Here is a 22,348-nt window from a genome sequence, read left to right as displayed (position 1 = left end):
GTCAGGGCACACGTTTTCCTGGTTGCTAGAATCTATCTCCCACTTCGCAGGGTCCCATCCAGGCATTTCACCCATTGACATTACCTGCTTGGCCTCTACAGATATTCTAACTTGCTCTCCCAGCCCAGAACTACAAACTGCATCCAGATTTCAAATGTGAGTTGCCCCAGTAGACTGGAAGCTCCATGGGGGCAGGGACTGTGGTTGGCTCATTCACCACTCTATTCACACCCAGCACAGTGTCTGGCTGGTGGTAAGCATTCGGTGCTCTTGGATTTTGAATTAATTAGTTAAAGAATGGATGAGTTATTCTAAAAATAAACAACCCAACAGTCCAAACAATTCTGCGGCAGAAACCTCTCCAAAATGTTGGCAGCCCTGAAGTCCTTAATGTTTAAATCCTGAGAATCCTGTCTTAAGTAATCACAGGCAGCGATGTAGCAAGTGGAAGTTTGTTATTCATTTCCCATATGGTTTTCAACAAGTCTCTTAATTTTCCTCCGCCGCCAACTCTCCTTTGGAGAATGGGCAAAAATATCAATATTTCTCTATCTGAGGGACTAACACTAAGAAATCCAATGTTTCTCAGAGAAGCCGTGCTATATATACATGTGACCCAGTAATGTTAGGGCCTGGTGCAGCCGAGTCAGCATGGGAAAATCTTAAGTGCACCTGGAAAGAGACTGGGGTGTAATTTCCAGAGATGGCTTATTGAATGACAGCTTCCCCCTCGGTCCAGTGAGAAATTTAATTTGCTGAGGACTCAACACAGGAAGCATTTGCCGATTAAAAATATGTCTAAACAGATGTTCTGCTTAGCCTGGAAGAAGGATCTTAATGCAACTGTCATTATTGGATTTTCTTGGATTACTACTATCTGGAATTGGAGTCCAAATAGAAGGATGTAATTATTTATTATGGTCCAAGAGGCCTGCATCTGAAGAGGAGCAAATGCAGAGGAGGACTCCCTTCAGGGGTGTCTGAAGGGATTTAACATGCTGGGGGTGGGGTGGGCTGGGGGATAAAGTCCATTTAAATTCTCTGGCTCTGGGAGTGTACCCTATCCTCTCTGAAAATCTGCCATAGCTATTCAGTGTTCCGTTTCCAGCTGAAGGCACAGCCGTATTATAAATGGAACCAGGCCTGACCCAGCCTTCTCAAGCAAGGAACTGCGGATTTTCGATCAGTCAACCAGTCCCGCCTACACTGGAAGTAAACACCCTGACAGTCCAGCCATCTGCATAACCCTCACCCCATGGGTGATGGGCAAATTCGCACCTTGCCTGTGGCGATCCTGAAAGGCTCACTAAAGGGGGAGACTGTGGATTACTCTGCACGATGGTTCCCAAACTTGGCTGCACATTGGATTCAATCAGGGAGCTTTTAAAAAATTCGGGTGTCTGCCCCCCTGCCCTGAGATTGGGACTCAATTGGCCTAGAGGACTGTCAAGGCATCTGTGCTTTTTCAGGCTCCCCAAGTGATTCGGATGCATAAGGAAGTTTGAGAACCACTGATGTAGCCCAAAGATTAAGAGCAAGAGATTCAGGGTCAGGGGGACTCAAGCTCAAGGTAAATGCTGCCATTCACTACCTGTGTGGCTCTAGACGAGCCACTGTCCCCTGAGATCTCCTTCCTGCTGCATGGTGGTGTCATGGGCATGGAACCAGGAAATGAACATCAAACGCCTGCTGTGTAAGGGCTCGAAGAGAGCTGCAGTTATCACCATTACATCTGCATCTGGGGACAGGCTAGAAAGAATGCCTAAAGTCAGGCTCAATGGTTACACCCAGATATGCTGACGTAAGTGACATTCAGGGGTTCAGGTGATGCTCTGTGCCCAAGTTTGAGGGACCCCTGCTCTCTGGTGCACCCTGATTCCATTATTATTTGCTGCAGCACAGAGCCCTTAGGGACTGCTACAGAAAGTGAAAGGTCCATTCTCTTTTATGAATATGGTTCCGGAAATCAGGCTCTACCAAAACAGTCACAGCTTCATTTGAGGAACAGCTACACACTCCATTTCATTAATCCCATCATCGGCCCCGAAATGCATGCTGAGCTCTCATCTCCAGGGTAGGAAGGCTCCTCAGACCAAACAGTCTGCCAAGGGGTGCTGAGTGAGCAATTCCCCAAGCCCCCCAGCCCTCCCCAAAGCTGGAAGCACAAATCCCCACCATCAGGGCTGAGGGGAGGAACATAATGCCAGGAAATACACCTGGTGCTGCAGCCAGCCGACCAGGCGCTTCCCTCAGATCCTTTCTCCTGCTTGGGCGGTCTCTTTTTCTGGGGGTGGCGGAAGCGGGGTGGGTTGTGATTAAAGGGGAATCTGAGATTGACACACCTTGCCTTATCTTTAATTCAAACAAAAACAAGAGGCACCCAGGCTGGCACCTGACAGTGTCCTGGAGGGACAGATGGGAAGGCTGGGGGAACAAGCTAGAAGGGATGGCCTTCACCTCATCTTGGGGGGGGGGTCTCCTTCCTCCTCAGGCTCACCCTGGATGCTTAAAGACCTGCTCGTCTGCTGCTGTAATACAGAGTGGAGGGACTGGCCTAACCTTGACATTATCCTCTTGAAACACACCAGGATCATTTGAGGGGCTGCAGACTACGGACGTAGCCAGCTGCAGGGGTGTGGGGCGTGGGTGGGGCAGTGCTGTCATCAACCTCCTTAAGACACCCAAGAAGATGTCTCGTCCCAGTGTGAGTACCGTGTACAACACAACCAGAGGCAGAATTTTAATGGGCTGCGGCAGCCTTATTCCTTCCTGTCTTCCTTAATGGTGTTTCTGTGCAGCTGTGAAACAGCTGTGAAATCCCAGTCCAGAGGCGGACGACGCACTTTCAGTGCTGGATAATCTAATTCTTGGAGGTGAAGGTGGAGAGGAAGAAGGGGAAGAGCTACACTTACTGAGTACTTTTTAAGTTCCAGACACATGGCTATGTGCTTTGCATAAATATTATTTCTAATGCTCTCCAAACCTTCGATGAGGAGCTGGATAACTTATCCAAGGTTGTAACTACTAAGTGGCTTGCTGGGATGGAAACCCGAGTGTGTCTGACTGTTCAAGTTTATTTGGTTGGGTCATATGACACCCAAAAACCCAGCAAATATTAATATTAAAAATTCTGACAATAGCTATTGCTGGTGAGCAGGAAAGATGCAGTGAGGGAAGGCAGTAGATGGTCTCCAAATATGGCCACAGCTCTCATCCCTGTAAGTTCATGCCACTTCTCACATTAAGGGGTGGAATCTATTTTCTTTTCCTTGAAGCTGAGCTGGCCCTTTGGCTTGTTTTGACCAATAGAATGTGGCAGAAGTAGCATTCTGAGAGTTCAGAGTCCATGCCTTAAGTGAACTGGTGGCTTCTGTCTCCTCTCTCTGGCAAGCCAGCCACCATGCTATAAAAAAACCTTAGACAACTAAATGGTGAAGGTCCATGTGGAAAGACAGCATGTGGAGGCACAGTGAGGCACCAAATATGTGACTAAAGCTTTTTTTGGACCTCTCGGCCCAGCCCAGCTGCTAGATGAATTTAATCAAGTGAGTGACCCCAGCTGACGTCAGCCAAAGAACCACCCCAGCAAGCCCAGTCAATGCACAGAATCGTGAGAGATAACAAATCACAGTTGGAAGTCACTAAGTTTGGGGGTGGTTTTCATGCCATAATAAATCACTTAAATCATGAAGGAAAAATTAGGTGTGGCGTCTACATCACTGAAGGGTAATGGCAAATCCTTCTGGTTTCATCCTCACACCCTGTGTCCATTTTTCACCACTAAGTGCCGGTCATCTGCAGCCAAAATGAAGTGACACTGATTTTACCAGGTGCCTGGGAGCCTGAAAACGCCTAAGTCAAAATACCTTTGAGAAAGCAAAGCAGAAAAATACAGATTTTAAAGGGGCCCTGCGCACGGTCCCAGCAAGGCTTGGTGTGACGTAGAATCAGACGCACGTTTGTCAAATGGTGGTGGTGCAGAGTGGGAGTGGAAGAGTCTGCCTCTCTCTAAAGGAGATCAGACTGCTAAGAGGGGGTCAGCAAGCCGACAGAAATGGGCCAAGGACAGGAAGAGGCGAGTCACAGAAGTGCACCCCCAAATCACTGGCGAAGGTAGGAAAAGACGCTGAAAGTCACCAGGAGTCAGAGAAATACAAATTAACTAATAATAAGCTATCGTTTCCATTATTAAAAACACTGATAATACCTAGTGCCAGGGAGGATATGGTGAAAGGAGCACACTTACACCTTTTGAAATGCATTTTAGCAACATCTATTTAAAACATTCTAAGTGTGTAAGGGTCTATATTCAGGTATTTTACTGCAACATTGTTTATGATGGCAAAAACTTGAAGTTATGTATTAACTGATAAAGGAAGGATTGAATAAATTATGGCCCATTCATACCAGGAATGTTTTGCAACTATTCAAAAGAATAAATTGAAGTTATAAAAGTGTCTTGGAGGGGTTTTCCATGAGGTATTGATGAGTGAGAAAAGCATAATGCATAAAAAACACGTATCAAATATGATCCCTTTTTTAAAAAAATGACAAAACATATCTGTATATATGTTTACGTGTTTATATGTATGTTTATGTATGCATATGTATACATCTCTGCATCAGTGTATATGTGAATATATGTGCATGGAGAAAAATATGAAAGGGTGAAAACAAAGTTATTAGCATGCATTACCTGGGGAAGAGTAGAGGGGTAATATGTGGAAAAAAGAAGTGAAGGAGGTAGCCAGATTAAAGGGAAAAGAAAAAAACACAACACTAAGAAAATTATATGATGATATCATCACATTTGTACATTACTGTGAAGTTATATATATATTGTGTGTGTAAAATATAAAATAACATTAAAGAAAAAACATAAAGTGAATAATGATTTGTACTTCACCTCTACAGAAGCATCCCTGAAACACAGGATTCTGGCATTTAAAAATGATTCATTTTGCTCTGCGTTAATTTTATGTATCAATAGAAGAAATACCCTTGTCGGCAACAAGCCCTGATTCCTGCAGGATGCAGGCCGGACAGAAGCCCAGCAGCCCTTCTCCTCCAGCACCGCTTCTGAACAGGAAAACCTTCTCCAAAACCGAGATGCTTCCAGTGAGGCGCCTCCCATAATCTCCAGGCTAGAATCTCTGAGAGCGCACGCGCGTCTGGGCGCTGGTGTGCAGACAGGCAGAGGTGGTACCTCCAGGCAGGCCCCTGCCACAGACAGCCCCCCCCGCCGCCAACTATCCACGGGGTCTCTAGTCTACACCTGCCTCCCAGTCCCCACCCAGCTTTATTTCCCTTTCTTGCTTCCCAGGCCCACTCATTCTGTCAGACCCCTAGTTCCCAAAGCCTCGTCATCCCTCCTCTCGGTCCTCAGGGCCTTCAGCTGGCCAGCCAAGGGCTAGAGAGAAAAGTCACGCCCAGACTGCAGAGTCTAACTGGAGGCCCTCCAGTCCCCGAGCAACCAAACACCACCTTATACCTTTCTCTGGCAGCCGGCCCACCCCACTCAACAAAAGGCCTCACCCCCTCCTCATTCACAGACTTCACTGCTTCTAGTTCACTAAGATTGAAAGCAAAAGGTACAATAAGAGGTTCCCAAAGCCAGAATCAGGGATGGGGGAGGGAAATGGGTGCGACTGGAACTAGATAGTGGTGGTGATGGTGGCACAACATTGTATATGTACTTAATGCCACGAAATGGTCCACATTAAAATGGTTAAAATGGTAAATTTTAGGTTATGTGAAATTTACAACAACTGAAAAACAAAGAATACCCCAAGGCCTGGTGGGGCCTCACATTACCCTCTCTAGCTTCCTCACTGCTGGTATTCGTGGCTGTAGCATTCGACCAGCTCTCAGATGGCTGCTCTCCAAGCCCACCTAAAGGAACAAAGAAGAAAAGAAACGTGAGGACGCACCAGCCTTCTTTGCACCAGCACCATGAGATGAGGGAACAAACCTGGTCACCTGGGGGACGCTCAGAATCACCAGTGGGTCAGTAAAGATCTGCTTAACAAAGGATGACTGGGCCCCTACTGGATGCTCAGGCCAAAAAGAACCTGCTTTCTCATAACCATGAACATAGTTCAGAAATTATAAATGTAGCCTCTCCTCGATCAGTTCAAGGGCACTTGGAGTGAAACATACAAAGTTAACAGGCGAATCCCAAAGTCAGTTTCCTAACCCCCAACTCCCTGAGAAAGCCCAGCGCAAACAGGACACCCTCTGGTTCTGGAGTCCCCCGCACGGGATGTAGGGAGACGTCACCAGTGCCACTCCTAAATATGTGATGCGGCACTTGCTGCTGCCTTGGCTTATACAGGCCTCCTGGTTTCCTCTTTGGGGTGTGAGTCTCCTTTTAGAAACTGCCCTGCTTACTTTATAAATCAGACTCTGCCGACACTGCCTCAGTCAAGGGCAGTGATACACATACTCGTTTGCTAGTATCATCATCTAGAAACCAGGTTCACATCTGTCCCCACCAGGAAGATGGTCTATCACCATCTATTATTAGACCTACTGTGAACCAGGTACAGTCCCGGGCAGCAGGGATCCAGCAGTGAACAGGACAGACAGTGCCTAAGTTCCAAATGGGCGGTTGGACAGTAAATGGTAGGTAAGAAAATAAAGGAATAAGATGATTGCAGGTTCAGAAAGTGCTCTGAAGATCAAATGCGGTATGTGGTAACGTGGCCTGGAGCAGCTGCTTAGAAAGCGGTCAGAGAAGGCCCTTTAGGGAGGCGACATTTGGGTTGAGACTTGGAAGACAGGAAGGAGCCAGCCACACCGAGATCCGGGCCAGCGTGTCCCAGCAGAAGGAGGCTCAGGAAAGAATCTGGATCGGGAATGAGCTTGCCATGTGGAGGGGCTGACCGTGGTGGGCAGAGAGGGAGGCTGGACCCTCAGGGATATTAAGAATATAGTTGGAGGCACAGCAACAGGAGAGGCTGATGGCTTAGATATGAGGGACTGAGAGGGGCCCCCAATGATGCCTACATTTGGCAGTTGAGCAGCTGGGTGGGTCGGGACACCAGGGAGCAGATTTGAGGACAAAGCCTGTGTCCAGGGGAGACTATCATACACGTGAAACCACACCAAAGCACCTACAGGACAATCTACTTGTGCAAACTATTTCTTGCATTTGTTTAGACATTTGCAGCTTACAAAGCAGTTTCCCCATCTCCCCTTTGACCTTGATGAAAGCACTCTGTAGCAGAAGTGTAACCCCATTTTACAGAGGAGAAAACTGAGATACAAAATGATCAGCCCAGGGTTGCCAGCCCGTAAGGGAAGCTGAGGGCTCAGGACAGTCTCCTGGTCAGAAGCCCAACGACATTTCCTGTGCTCCATAGGTCACAGGCTTCCAGCGCTGCTCAAGGAAGGGTCCCAAACATGGAACCCAATGCCCTGGCCCCTGACAACCACAGAAGACAGCCCTGTGGTCCCGCATCCCAACTCCTGACATGCAGACCACCTCTCTCCCTCTGGTGACTGACACTGGCGGTGGACCAGGCGTGCGCGGATATTTTTACATGCCTTCATCCTGCTTGTCCGCTGCCTTTCTGGCCAAGTCAGAATCCACTAACACACTCCCTGCAGCTGCCGGGGCGTTCGCTGCCAGCTCCCAGCCCTCTGGGTATTCTTCCAGTTGCGATATCATTTCCTCTCGGGCTAAAGGTCAGGGGAAATCCTGATGGTATGAAAATCACTGGCCAGTGGAGGAATGTGCCCTGTGCAGACTGAAGGAGAGCCTGAGGCCAAGGCTCCCGGACTAGCTTAGTCTTCACTCCCTGTGTAACTGAGGATGAGACCTTGGGCGTTAGTACTTTTCATCTGTCAAATGGGCTGTTCCAAGTTCCGAATGAGGTAATGGTTTGTTTAGGCATTTGCTCATTCAACAAATGTTTATCCGACACCTGCTGCATGCCAGATGCTGTTTCTGCTGCTCAGGATATGACACTGAACAAACTCTACCCTGACCTCATGGAAATTATATTCTGGTGGAGGGTAGAGGAGAAAATGATAAACAAACAGGTGACTAAATATATAAGTCGGTTGTTGACAAGCGCTATGAAGAAAATAAATAAGGGTGAGGGGAACAGTGAATGCTAGGGGTGAAGGATTGCCATTTCACACAAGGCAGAAAAGCAGAAGCCTGAAGAAGGTGAGGGAGAGGGTCTGCAGGTATCTGGGGAAGAGCATTCCGACTGAAGGGACAGCAGGTGCAAAGGCCCTGGGGTGGGAGTGTGCTTGACAGTAGGGAGGTGGGTGTGACTGGAATGGAATGAGCCAGGGAAAGAATAATAGGTGTTGAGGTCAGTGAGCAGTGGAGGGTCTGGGGGGCTCAGTTCCTGGGGGACCTTGCAGACCATTTTCAGGATTTTGGCTTTTATTCTGAGAGATCTAGATGGGAACCAGAGGACATGAAAAGGTTTTGTAACTGCACTGGCTCTGAATATGATCAGGGTTATTAGTAGTGAACAGGAGGGGAACACAGGAGCTGGGATTTGAAAGGAGATTCTGCAAAGCACCAGCCCATCATGGAGGGTTGGAAAGTTTAGACCTGCTTGGCTCCTATGAAAAAAAAGAAAAAAAAATAGACCTGTAAGGATACCTGAGCACAGCCTGGTTCAAGGTTAGCTGGAGGCTGTGGTTGAGGGAACGATGGCTGGGAGAGATTGATATTCAGCTTTGCAGCAGGCAGAGGAGGTGGGGGGATAAGGACTTCTGATTCCCTTGGCCCCCTGGTCCTTGGGGTAACAATGGGAGCAAAGCTCTGGAGCTGGGGGGAGACCAGGGTCCCCCTAGCAGATGGAGGTGGGGAAAGAATCAGTGTTTACTATGTGCCAATTACGGTGCTGACCATGTGCTAGGAACAGTGCTAAATGCAGAGTTTTGTAATTCTAGCCTCATGAAGACTCAGTGACAAAACAGCCACAAACATCCTCATCTCACAGATGCGGAAACAAGGTTCCAAGAAGTGAAGTGACTTGCCTGTCCTGAAGGTACAGAGATGGTTAGTAATGGAGAAGCTGAAGGTGGGTCCTGGCGGACCTCCCCAGATCTGTGCTCCTTCCCCTCAGCCTCAGACCCAGAAAGAACAGGAGAACAAGTGGGGTGTCTGGGGGTGGCTGCCTATTCCCAAGGGAAAGTCACTGATGAGACTGGGGTCACAGCAATTAAGAACACACATCCCTTCTCTGTCATCCTTACCAGCAAGAGACTGGCAGCTCTTGTCATTTCTCCAAAGGGCAGCAAATCGCATGTTTCTAGTACAGCTGAGCCTGGGATCTACCTGGAGTGAATGTGATTTGGCCACTCCCCTGATGAAAACCCTCCCAAGGGCTTCCCTCGTGGCACAGTGGTTGAGAATCTGCCTGCCAATGCAGGGGACACGGGTTCGAGCCCTGGTCTGGGAAGATCCCACATGCCACGGAGCAACTAGGCCCGTGAGCCACAACTACTGAGCCTGCGCTCCGCAACAAGAGAGGCCACGATAGTGAGAGGCCCGTGAACCGCGATGAAGAGTGGCCCCCGCTTGCCACGACTAGAGAAAGCCCTCGCACAGAAATGAAGAACCAACACAGGCAAAAATTAATTAATTAATTAATTTTTTTTAAAAAAAGAAAAGAATGGTTGGCAACCACGCATTTCCATTCTTCTCCCATTAAAAAAAAAAAAAAAAACCCTCCCAAGGTTTCCCACTGCCCTTGGGATGAATTCTAAGCCCTAACATGACCCATGAGGCCCACCCCTGTGATATGCCCCTGCTAGCCTCCTCCACCTGGTACCTCAGGACTTCCTGCTACTCCCCCACTCCCACTCTGTGCTCAGCCACCTAAGCTACTCACGATGCCTTGGATTTCCATTCTCCTCTTGCTGATGCACCTTCCTCTGCCACACCCACCTCTTCATCTGGTCAAATCCTACTGGACCTTCAAGGCTCAGCTTGAACACCACTTCCTCTGGGAAGCCCCATTGCTCCTCTTGAGTTAGAAGCCCCCCTCCTCTGTGTTACCAGCGCCCTGGGCTTTTTCACATCCCTTGCCACAAGTAATTGGGATCTCCTGTCTACTCAGCTGATCCCCTAGTTTAGTTTTTAGCATCCTGAAGAAAGGGGCCTTGTCTTGTCCAACAGTAAACACCCAGCACTGTCCCTGGCACATAGCAGACAATAAAATATGTGACTGATGGATGAATGGATGGATAGGTAGAGATGGATGAGTCAGGTAGACAGTACTTACAAAGAAAATCCAATCATTTCTAACTCATCATCACTGATGGAAAAGTTTGTCTTTTTCAGCTTATGGAGGAAGGGAAGTAGATATTCTTGGAACAATGGCTTTCAACCTTAGCTGCACTTTGGGATCATCTTGGGAAGCTTTTTAGAAAAATACTGAGGCCTGCACCCCACCCCCAGAGGTTCTTATTTGATTGGCCTGGGCCTTGGGATTTTAAAAAGCTCCCCAGGTGATTCTAAGGTGCAGCCAAACTTGAGATTCTCTACTTAGAGAACCCTGTAAGAGGTAGCCTCAACTCATGATGTTTTCTTAAAACTAACCTCCTTCCTCCCAAGCTCACCAGGAATGGAAGATGTGGAGCTGAAGACAGACATCAAGTACTAGAAAAGTCATTTCTCACATCTAAATCAATGGCCTGTGTTGCTCCATTTCAGTAAAAGCAAGCAAATAAGACAGGTGTGACTGTGGCTATAACTGCAGCCATAAGCACACAGAACAGGGAAGAGAGAAATATAGTCTGATGCAGACAAAGATTGGGGGCAATGGGGGCAGGGAGTATTCAGGGTGTAGGGATATCTTTTTCCTTGGGTGTAACTGCAAGACAAAAAATATTTGAAAAAATACATATATATGCCCATATTTGATCTTTGGTTAATTACCTCTTCAGTGAGAGGCTATGCAAAGACCCTGTAGATTTCATTAGTCACAGGGGCTTATTCAAACGTCTCCTTTGCATAAGAAACCCAGGCTTACAGCTGGTCTCTGGGAAAGAATGCCCTCCAGGCCTTGAAAAGAGAGCTCCAGGCCTGTTCATGAAGAGGTCAGCAGCCCGTGATGCATGGGGCCAGGCTGAAATGTTTCTATCCAGCATTTGCAATTCAATCCCACAGTTTCCTTTATGGAACAATTCACTAAATTCAGAGTTGTTCTTTTTTCTAATTCACCATATAATTCACCTCCCAAGTTCAATTAAGAAGCAATCTGTTAGCAACTTTGGGAGCAAGCTGCTTTTCTTTGGGAAAGCCCAATTTTCTTCCGCTCCCAACAAAAAGTGGCTTAATTATATGCATCATATGAGACATTGATGTACACAAAACGCCCCTCTACATAATTAATGAAATATTAACTATATACATCCAAAGACATCTAGGTAGAAAGGGATGGGCTTTTCCAAAGCCCGAAAAGACAGCCATCGATCAATATTGTTCATTTGAATATATGGTAATTCACAGTGACTATGAATTAATATTCATGAATATGATAATTAATAAACAAAACCTTATAGTAATTATTCCTTCTGTCTCATTCTTAGAGCCTAACGTTACTTGGCCCTCAGTTTTCTTTTTATTTATTTATTTATTTATGTATTTATTTTTAGCTGCATTGGGTCTTTGTTCCTGTGCGCGGGCGCTCTCTAGTTGTGGCAAGTGGGGGCTACTCTTCGTTGCAGTGCACGGGCTTCTCATCGTGGTGGCTTCTCTTGTTGCGGAGCACGGGCTCTAGGCGCGTGGGCTTCAGTAGTTGTGGTGCACGGGCTTAGTTGCTCCATGGCATGTAGGATCTTCCCGGACCAGGGCTTGAACCCGTGTCCCCTGCATTGGCAGGCAGATTCTTAACCACTGCACCACCAGGGAAGCCCGGCTCTTGGTTTTCTTAAACGAAAAAATAACTACCATTTTTAAATGCTGATTATTTGCAGGTACTCGCATATGTTATCTTGTATTTAATCCTCAAACTAATCCTCTGCGGTGGGTATTAGTGCCATTTTACACGCATTGTAACTGAGACTTAGAGCACTTAAGATATCACTGTGGACACACAGCCATTGGGTGGAGAGGTCGAGATTCTCTCCAGATCAGTCTAGTGTCAAACCCTTTAAGATACAACACAAGTAACCCTGCCAGGACACCCTCAGCTCTCACATTTACTGACTTTTTAATACCTGTATTTACAGCTCCGTCCCATCAGAGGTAAATCTAGCACAAAACTGCTTTGCTTTACTCTAAGAAAAATTAAAAAATAATCTCTAGCACAAGAGATTAAAAATCATTTTATTGCTAGTCCATTCATTCAATAAATACTGATTGAGTGTCTGCTTTGGGCAGCACTGTGCTGGGTTCCTGAAGGCAGACACAGGCAGGGTCTGTCTTCATGGCACCCTCATGGTGCTAGTGGAGGGAAGAAAATCAACAATAAACAATGAGATCCTGGGACTTCCCTGGTGGTCCAGTGGTTAGGACTCCATGCTTTCACTGCCGTGGGCCCAGGTTCGATCCCTGGTTGGGGAAATAAGATCCTGCAAGCCGCACGGTGCGGCCAAAAACAAAACAGGACAAAACAAACAAAAAGAGATCATTCCATGGAGGGATTAAGCACTTTGGAGAAATTAAAACAGAGTTTTATGAAAGAGCAATGGGGGGTGGGAGCCCAGGGAAAGTCTGAGTTGGTGACATTTGAGTTGAGATCTAAATGATGAGAGGGGGACACCCATCTGGGGAGAGTGTTCTAGCAGAAAACAAAACAAAACAAAACCCCAGCAAGTTAAAAAAGGCCAGAGGGAGGAAAATAAGAGTCCGATGGAGCTAGAACTAAGGCTAATACCTGAGGGATGCACGACCAGTTTGTGCAGGGCCTTTGAGTCTTACCCTCACAGTCAACTTGCCATGCCCTTTGATCGTATGTAATATGCACAGCAATCCTGTGAATAAGTAATATCATTCCTCTTCTACAGAAGAGAAAACTGAGGTTCATGAATAAGTTGCCCAAGGTCACCCAGCTGGTAAGAGACTGAATTTGCCTTTCAAGGCAGCCCCTTCTGACTCCAGAATCCATGCCCCTAACCCCTGCCCTCTACCCCACACCTGTACAGGTGTGGTCTGAACAAGCATCCCAAGCAAGGCCAATGGACGAAACATCTGCACACCTCTGTCAGAAAACTACTGGCAAGACACACACAGCAGAGCTTTTCATTATTCATTAGGAAAAAAAAAAAGCGAGGCAAAGCCCCTTTAACAGGTTGTTTTAGGAACGAACTAGGCAACCACTGCGGTAATCAGTGTGTAATCCTAAGCAGTTCAGTGCCAAGTAAAGTTTATATCTATACCAAATTTCAAATGTTACAGAAGGGAAAGAGAAAATGGGTTAAAAGATCACGGCCAGTTTTTGTTAATGAAATGATTTAATATTGGCAAGTGTATAATAAAACAGGAATTCTTATATACTGCTGTTGAAGGAGGAATATACATTGGTAACATGTTATGAGATAATTTAGCAGGATGTATCAAAGTCTTTTAAAACAAGCAATAATATGATTTTGACCCAATAATATGACTTCGACCCAATAATATGACTTCTAAATATCAGTACTAAGGAATCGATTGACAATGAAAACAAAGGATGTTCATTCTCAACATTTTAAAGACAGACTGTAACAACCACACACCTCCAGTAAAGGAATTATGATATAAAGGAACTTAATGCAACATTTTAAACTGTTTTAGAAGAAAGTTTGCTAAACAGGAAAAATGTTCATATTATAAGTCAAAAAACAGGTTAGGAAGTAGTACCCAGTATGATTCCATCTTTTACTTTTTAAAAAGCATATACAAAAAATTATGGAAAAAATACTTGAAGGAAATACCCACAATGTCCATTGTGATGATTCCTGATGGGTGATTTTTGGGTGAATGTTACTTTTTTATATACTTTTTGTAATTTCTAAATTTTATTCAACATATTACTTTTATAATCAGGAAGTAAAAAAAAAGAACTATATTACATCATACACTTTGCCTAAGAACATGTGCTCTGCACTTTGTAGTGTATGTCTGTACACACGTACACATACACACACAGTTGCCGGGAAACCCTTTTCCGATGGGAAAGAAACATACTCGTGTTTATGCAGATGGAAAGGTTGTGGTCCAATCTTGTTTTCTACTTTTCTGCTCTCACCATGGAAAGAAAAAATAATGAGTCCACACCTTGGCAAGATGGAAGAAAGGAAAGCTAAGCTCATTGGTGAGAACGGGAAAGGGCTTGTTGGAAAATTCTTTAAGACAGTGTTGGATGGGCTCTTGGGAGATCCAGTCCGCTCTTCCCCAGTCAGTTAACTGGCTCCCACCTGTGTCCTAGCACTGGCTGACGAGGCCTTGGAATTTGCTCCGACCCCAGGCAGAAGCTCATGGGAGGCTTCTTAATCATGCAAATTTGAGCTCTCTCTTCCCAGAGCCTCCAGCCAGATGTCCATCTTGCTTGGTGTTGGACCCTCCACCCATCCTGAATGCCTGTGTCTGCATTTTTCCTAGTCCCTGACTGTTGGTTGAGCTACACCAGACTTTCTGCTTAGGGATGCTCTTGAAGGACTTGTTGCTCACCTGGCTTCAAACCTTCAGTGCTCTTCTGAGCCCTGGACTCTAGGTATTCTTGCACACTTGGTCCACATCTTTCACACCCAGCCTGGCCTTGGCTTCTTGGTCATTTCCATCATTTATTGCTGTATAACAAACTATCCCTCTAAACAGAGTGGCTTAAAATAACCACCATTTTATGCTTGCTTCTGATTCTGAGGGCCAGGAGTTGGGGCAAGGAACAAATGGGGCTGACTTTTCTCTGCTCTGGGACCTGAGCTGGGTTGACTCGAAATGGCCGAGGGATGGCTGAGATGGCTCATGTGGAGGGCAGCATTCCAAAAGGATGAGCCCCACTGTGCAAGTGTTTTTTCAGCTTCTGCTTACATCATGCTTTCTAATGTCTTACTGGCCAAAGCAAGACACACAACCAAGCCCAGAGTCACGAGGAATGACTATGCCAGGTGAGGTTTGTCAGGGACCACGAATGGAACAGCCTACCCCCTGCTTGATCTCTAGATACTTAAAGTTCTAGCAAGTCAGGTGGTTTGCAAGATGGACCTAGAATGCCAGCTCTGGAGTCAGACTGTCCAAGGTTAAACCTTTACTATGTCACTTACTAGCTGTGTGATCTTAAGTCACTTAACCTCTCTATGTTTCAGTCTCCTCATCCATAAAATAAGGATGGGAGTATTCACCTCTTAGGGTTGTTATGAAGATTAAGAGAGATGATACATTCAAGACATAGAAAAATGCCTGACTCATAGTCAGCACTCATTGAGTTAGCGATTATTACTATTGGCTCTAAAACTGTTCTGAAGGCTGAAAGAGCAGAATGGGTTGAAACAATAAGCCACAGAGACAAGACATTTTATACCACAAACACCACAAGTGAAGTAAAAAGTTAAGTTCTCCTTAAAGTGCACTTAACAAAACCAAGTTTAGGCTGAGGATCTATTAATACTCATTGGCAGGCAGTGACAATAAGACATCCACTGTACCCGAGCATGTTATTTTTTTAAAACTTGCTCCATAACAATTTGAGACATCAAATAACTAAAAAATTAACCAAAGATATATGTTAAGAAAAGACTCAGGTGACTAGGTTGTGTGTAGTCATCCTGTTATCCCTGGGAGAGTGGAGAGGCTTGGCCAAGATAGTTAAGAGTCATTCACTGAGTAGTGGGTCCCAAATTACAGGCTAGATCTTTGCTGAGAGACCCAATAATGTTTATTGGGTCTTGTGTACCAAGGACTGTGCTTGCTGCCTTACGTGTATTTTCTCATTTAATTCTCAGCACAGTCCTGTGAGGTAGGGACTATTACTGGCTTTACTTACAAAAGAAAGAACTGAGGCTTAGAAAACTTTAAATAACTCACCCACAGTCACACAGCTAGTAGGAAGCAAAACCCAGATATAATCCCAGGCCCATCTGATTCTACTGATGGTCTTTATAATACAGGGCTAGGGATTCCAACCTTAATAATTGACAGTAAATGTCCCAATATATAAGGTTGGGAAAATCCCAGCTCCTCGTTCTCTAGAGTAAGTTAGGTCAGTGGTCCCCAATCTTTTTGGCACCAGGGACCGGTTTCGTGGAAGACAATTTTTCCACGGAATGGGGGGCGTGGATGGCTCAGGCAGCAACGCGAGTGATGGGGGGCAGCAGGTGAAGCTTCACTCGCTGGCCCGCCGCTCACCTCCTGCTGTGCGGCCCAGTTCCAAACAGGCTGCGGACCGATAGCGGTCCACGGCCCCAGGGTTGGGGACCCCTGAGCTAGATGACAAAGGGTCATGTTCCCAGGGAGATCTCTCTACATCTCAGGCATGGCTCTGAAGGCTCAGTGACCCGTGTGTGTATTCTGAGGTGGGAAGTGCACAGGAGACTGGAGCAAGACCCCTGAGGAAGAGGAGGAGAAGACAGATGATGAATGGGAACCTAAGCTCCCAGGGAAGTTGTCCTGCAAACCACTCTCCACTCCCTGGCAGCTGCCCCAGACACACTGACAGTCAGAGCTCTCCAGCCCCAAATCAGGCATCATACCAGATGTGCTTGAAGACTGAGCAGGTTGTTCCTCAGGAATAGGAAGTGGTCCCCTCCAGGCACAAAAGAGGGCCTCTTCACTTTCGGCTGAGCTCAGGACCACTGGATTCCCTCAGAGCCATCTAAGGTATCCATCTCTAGCCAGGGCTCACCACCTGCCTTGAATCAAGCCAGTTCCACAATGTGCTATGAATCAGACACCGTCCCATCCACAGGAGCCATGAGGCAGAGAGAACAGTGAGGGCAACCTGGTGAAGGAAATCCCACTCTCAACCTGGAAGTTTAGGAGGGCTTCCTGGAGGTGGCACCGAAGGACAAGAAGGGTTTCAATAAGTAGAGACGGGAGGGAGTCAGGCAGGATAGACCATAGAAGAGAAAAGACTAGCCCAGCTTGGTAGCACAGCTTTTTTGACCTGAGTGATCTTTGGCATGATACTTAAATTCTTAGAGCCTCAGTTCCCTCATCCATAAAAAAGGACACACTGGGATCTAACTTTTCAGGTTGTGAGCAACACGTAATACAATGTCTGGAACCTTGTAGGGACCCCATAGCCTTACTGATGATTATTCTTTAGGTCACCTTCGGAGACTTCAGCCTCTGGTACCTTGATGACCACACTAAAGTTTAAGCTCTGGCCAGGAGCACAGCTGTACCAGCCTGGCATCTGTCTTCAGACCCCAGCCTGCGACACCCAGCCTCCCCCAATTCAGGACAGAATGGAGTGGCCTGACAGAATGACAGCTTTTCTCTGCCCTACCCCTTGGCCAAAATTTTAGTAGGGTCTAAGAGCACATCCCAGTGTCACTTAGAAGAAGGAAGGGGAGAGAGGGAGGAGGAGACAGATGAGAAAGGAGTAGCTGCTCTTTCCCTCAGACAGCAACTGTCACCTGAACTTCTCATGGGGTTTGGTCCTTTTTGGTTCGCAGAGCTGTAGAGGGGAATTGCTGGTCCTCAGAGGCCCTGGGGGGATTAATTGGGACCTCTCCTTCACACGGATTTCCAGAAGCTTCTGGGGCGGGGGGTGCTTCTAAAGCAGGGAGTGGCTGGGTGAAGAAGCAGTGGGGCAGTAGAGAGGCAGTGGGGGAGAAATTCAGACACAGTGCTCACGGCTGACGGTGAGGCAGGAAGGGAGCACAGGGACCCAGGAGTACGGTGGGACACCAATTAAATTCTCCCCTGAGACGCTGAAGGCCAAAATTTGGACCAACAAGCTGAATGCATAAGAGGAAGATTCTAGAAGAATCTTCTCAGTCCCCATTTATTTCCTTCGGGGATCACTGAGCATTACCAGCAACGATCTCATTTATTTGTTTACATGTTTATTGCCTGCCTCCCTGACACCCTCTAAAAAGCTAGCTCCATCTTCTCCCCTGATGTACCCCCTGGCCTGGGACAGTACCCAACACACAGGAGGTGGCTGCCGGTGGGAGGGGGGACTGGGGAAAGGGAGGCTGCAGGATGTGAGGCTACAGCGGACATTAATGCCTGTCTCCAGTCAAGAAGTGATGGCGTCCTGGAGAGTGACAGGACTGTAGGGATGGAGAGGAGTTTGCTTGGGAGGGCTATTTAGGTGATGGGGTGAACATAACTCGGTACCCGGCTGGATATGAGAAGAGAGATGGAGGGAACTCCCTTCTCAGCTCTGAGATGTGATAAAGGTATCCCCTTGCCCATCCTTCACACTGAAATATGCCAAAAGAAGAGAAATTTTCAGAGGGCCCGTTCAGAATAGTCAACATAAGAGACTTGGGATAACTTTAACAGGAAGTGTGGATAACTGCAAGAGGAGAATTATACATTTGTACTGCAGTTTATAAAAGTAGTAGTAAGTGAAGAAAAGACATTCCATGTTCCAGGTTGAACTGGGTAAATGCTACAAATGTGTCCATTTCTCCAAATGAAGTTATAAGTTTAATGCAATCATGATCCAAATTCAAGGGGATTTTGTTTGGATCTTCTTAGATTTTTGTGGAGAAGTGATCCTCAAATTCATGTAGAAGAATAAACAAGTGAGACTATTCAAGAAATTTCTAAAAATGAAAAGCAAGGACCATGAGGACGGATGGCCACCAAATATTAAAACATATAAAGAAATTAACATGAAAAGACACACAGATGAATGGGACACAAATGCTAACACTACATGTAAAAACACACACTATGTGATAAAGGAGACATGGGGAAAGACTATGAATTAGATGGTAATCCTGACAAGGGATTAATCTCCAAAATACACAAACAGCCCATGTAGATCTAGTCAAAAAAACAAAAACCCAATCAAAAAATGGGCAGAAGATCTAAATAGATAGCTCTCCAAAGAAGACATACAGATGGCCAAAAAGCACATGATGCTCAAGATCACTAATTATCAGAGAAATACAAATCAAAACTACAATGAGGTATCACCTTGCACCGGTCAGAATGGCCATCATAAAAAGTCTACAGACAATAAATGCTGGAGAGGGTGTGGAAAAAAGGGAACTCTCCTGCACTGTTGGTGGGAATGTAAATTGGTACAGCCACTATGGAGAACAGTACGGAGGTTCCTTAAAAAACTTAAAATACAGCTACCATATGATCCATCAATCCCATTCCTGGGCATATATCTGGAGAAAATCATAATCCGAAAGGATACATGCACCCCAATCTTCATTGCAGCACTATTTACAATAGCCAATACGTGGAAGCAACCTAAATGTCCATTGACAAAGGAACGGATAAAGATGTGGTACATATATACAATTGAATGTTATTCGGCCATCAAAAAGAATGAAATAATGCCATTTGCAGCAACATGGATGGACTTAGAGATTATCATACTAAGTGAGGTAAGTCAGACAGAGAAAGACAAATATCATATGATATCACTCATATGTGGAATCTAATTTAAAAAGAAAGATACAAATGAACTTAACAAAACAGAAGCAGACTTATAGATATCGAAAGCAAACTTACGGTTACCAAAGGGGAAACATTGTAGGGTGTGGGGGAGATAAATCAGGAGCTTGGGACAAACACATGCACACTACTATATATAAGATAGATGACCAACGGGGACCTACTGTATAGCACAGGGGACTCTACTCGATACTCTGTAGTAACCTATATGAGAAAAGAATCTAAAAAAGAATGAATATATGTATATCTATAACTGAATCACTTTGCTGGACACCTGAAACTAACACAACATTGTAAGTCAACATACTCCAATAAAATTTAAAAAAAAAAATTTCTAAAAATGAAAAGCAAGGACCTTGAGGAAGGATGGCCACCAAATATTAAAACATATAAAGAAATTAACATGAAAAGACACACAGATGAATGGGACATAAATGCTAACACTACATATAAAAACACACACTATGTGGTAAAGGAGACACGGGGAAAAAATATGAATTAGATGGCATTGAGATTATTATTCAGAACTTGGGGGGAGGGGTACCTCCAAATAAAACCCAAATGGATTGAAAGAATTAAGTATAAACAAACAAACCATAGAAAAACTTTGGAAAAATATGTTATTTCCCAGAGCTATAGTAGGAATAATTTTATATGTTTAGAAGTATAAGAAAAAGAAAATCTGACTTGATATATTTAAATTCTAAACTTTAAAACTTTTGTATCTCAGAAAGACTAATCCCCTAAAATGAAAATAAAACACCCATACAAGTGAAAATATCTGCACTGAAGATAACAAATGGTTACTATCCATATTATATAAATAGCTCATGCAAATCAATGAGAAAAACTTTATGTCTAATATGCATTGGATAAAGGAAATTGGTGAACATGTCATAGAAGAAAAATGTAATTAGTAGGTAAATATATAGAAGTCGTTTACCCTTGAGAAATGAAAACAGAAGCAAAAATAAGGTACCATTTTCCAACTATTAGAGTAGCAAAATAAAGAGATTAATGGTAACAATGATGCTGAGTCAGGTGGAAGTGGAATTTTCATTTTGTGAAGAATCATTTATTTAGCAAATTTGGTGAGCATCTACAGTGTGCCTCTCACAGGACTAGGCACTGGGAGGGCACAGATAAATGATAATTCACAGAGCCCACAGTCCAGTCTGGGACAAATAGGAAGACATCGGGCATTCAGAGGCTTCCCCGAGAGGGGCTGGCTGAGTTTGAGGGAAGGGCAGAAGTGGGTGGACGAAGACTTTCCGGGCACTGAGGCGGGGTAGGGGAGGGCCCATGGAGGACAGTCCAAGTCCCACCTTCTCACCCACCTGTCAACCACCCTGCCAAGCTCCCACTTCCATGACTGTGTTCAGGCTCTGCCTTCCACCTGCAATGCCCTCCCCACCTCGATCCTAAACAAAATCCTTCACAGCCTCTTCCATGAAGCTATCCCTTGCCTCTGTTTCACCTACATCCCCCTCATGGCCCTTTATTCATTCACCCGTTCATTCATTCCCTCATTCAACATGCTTCCTCGGGGCACCTCTCTGTGCCAGGCACTGTATCAGGTTCCAGGGATAGAAAAATAGATCAGACACAGCCTCTCCTCTCAAGGAGCTCCCGGCCCTGATCATACCATGCCTGGAGTATAATTATTTGCAGACCAAGTCTATTGTCCCTACAAGACACTTAACCCCTTGAGGACGGAGATAACATTCTATTTCCATTGTGTGGTGTCATAGCAGAGGCTTAACAAATATGTCCATTTGAATTGGACTGAATAGGATTGACTGATGCTTGCATATATTATCTCAGTTGCGTGTATTCTCACTGCACCTGTGTGGGGTGAGGTATTCTTGTTACTCCCATTTTACAGATGAGGAGACTGAGGCTCGAGGAGGTTAAAGCACTTGATCTGTGGTCACCAGCTGGTATGTAGCAGAGCTGGGAGGCTCTAACCCCCGGCCCTTGCTCTACGCCTCATCACTCTGTCCCTAGGTGTCTGACAGGAGCAGAGAAGGAATGGAAAGCCCCAGGCAAGGAAATTTGTAGGAAGTTAACCTACAACTAAGGGTTAAGACTTTCTCACTACCTGGTAAAAAGTCCTTCAGAAGAGACACAAGTTTGTCCTCATAGAACATCTCAAAAGGATTTTATCACATGGCCTTTGCACAGATGACCAAATGACTGATAAAGATTTACAGATGTCTCAAAGGACCCATGAACTGGGTCACAGAAAGAGTAGCAAGGAACTCAGGAATCAAAGAAAGGAAGACCAACCCAAGCCCTCTTCTGGGAACTGGAGGAGAGAAGCAGAAAGAGGACCATGGAGCTCCGTGGCCTGTCTTTGACCTTTTGGGACAGAAGTCAGCTCAGTTCAAGGAGAAGTACAGATAAATGGCTTCACCTTTAAGAGATAATCTAAGTGAATAGAGGTTAGGGTAACTAGTGTTTTTCTGGGTGGTGGCATACGTCAGTGAGGTGGAATGGCCCTTTTGTTTCAAAAAGGCTAATACCTATTAATGGTCCCATCCCTCTGATTCACTGGGGCAGAAAGAACCTGTTTTGATGCCAATGCATGTGCTGGGCCATAAACCACCCCCTGCAAGATAGTCCTGTTGGCCTGTTTTGTATTTCACCCCAGTACCAGCCAGAACCTGGGACATGGCATGCTGTGTTGCAGGGGTGGGGAGGGGTTGGAGGGTGGGGGGTGGGGGGTGGGGAGGGGTTAGAGGGTGGGGGTGGGGAGGGCCAGAGATTGAAAGTTCAAAGAAAGGAAGAAAAGAGACTCCA

The 22,348-nt window shown here is 45.6% G+C and overlaps 1 protein-coding gene across 1 annotated transcript in view; it reads right to left on the bottom strand.

Annotated features, from left to right (window-relative positions):
- Nucleotides 1–22,348, bottom strand: part of TLL2 (tolloid like 2) — a 134,215-nt gene that overhangs the window by 66,540 nt on the left and 45,327 nt on the right. Inside the window, exon 3 of the mRNA XM_059899542.1 lies at nucleotides 5,815–5,892. Within this exon, the coding sequence (XP_059755525.1) occupies nucleotides 5,815–5,892 (78 nt within the window). The remainder of the gene's footprint in view (nucleotides 1–5,814; nucleotides 5,893–22,348) is intronic.

The sequence above is a fragment of the Balaenoptera ricei genome, chromosome 16 (assembly GCF_028023285.1).
Source record: "Balaenoptera ricei isolate mBalRic1 chromosome 16, mBalRic1.hap2, whole genome shotgun sequence".
Lineage (NCBI taxonomy): Eukaryota > Metazoa > Chordata > Mammalia > Artiodactyla > Balaenopteridae > Balaenoptera > Balaenoptera ricei.
Note: the sequence above shows the minus strand (reverse complement) of the source record. Positions and strands in the feature narration are given on the sequence as shown.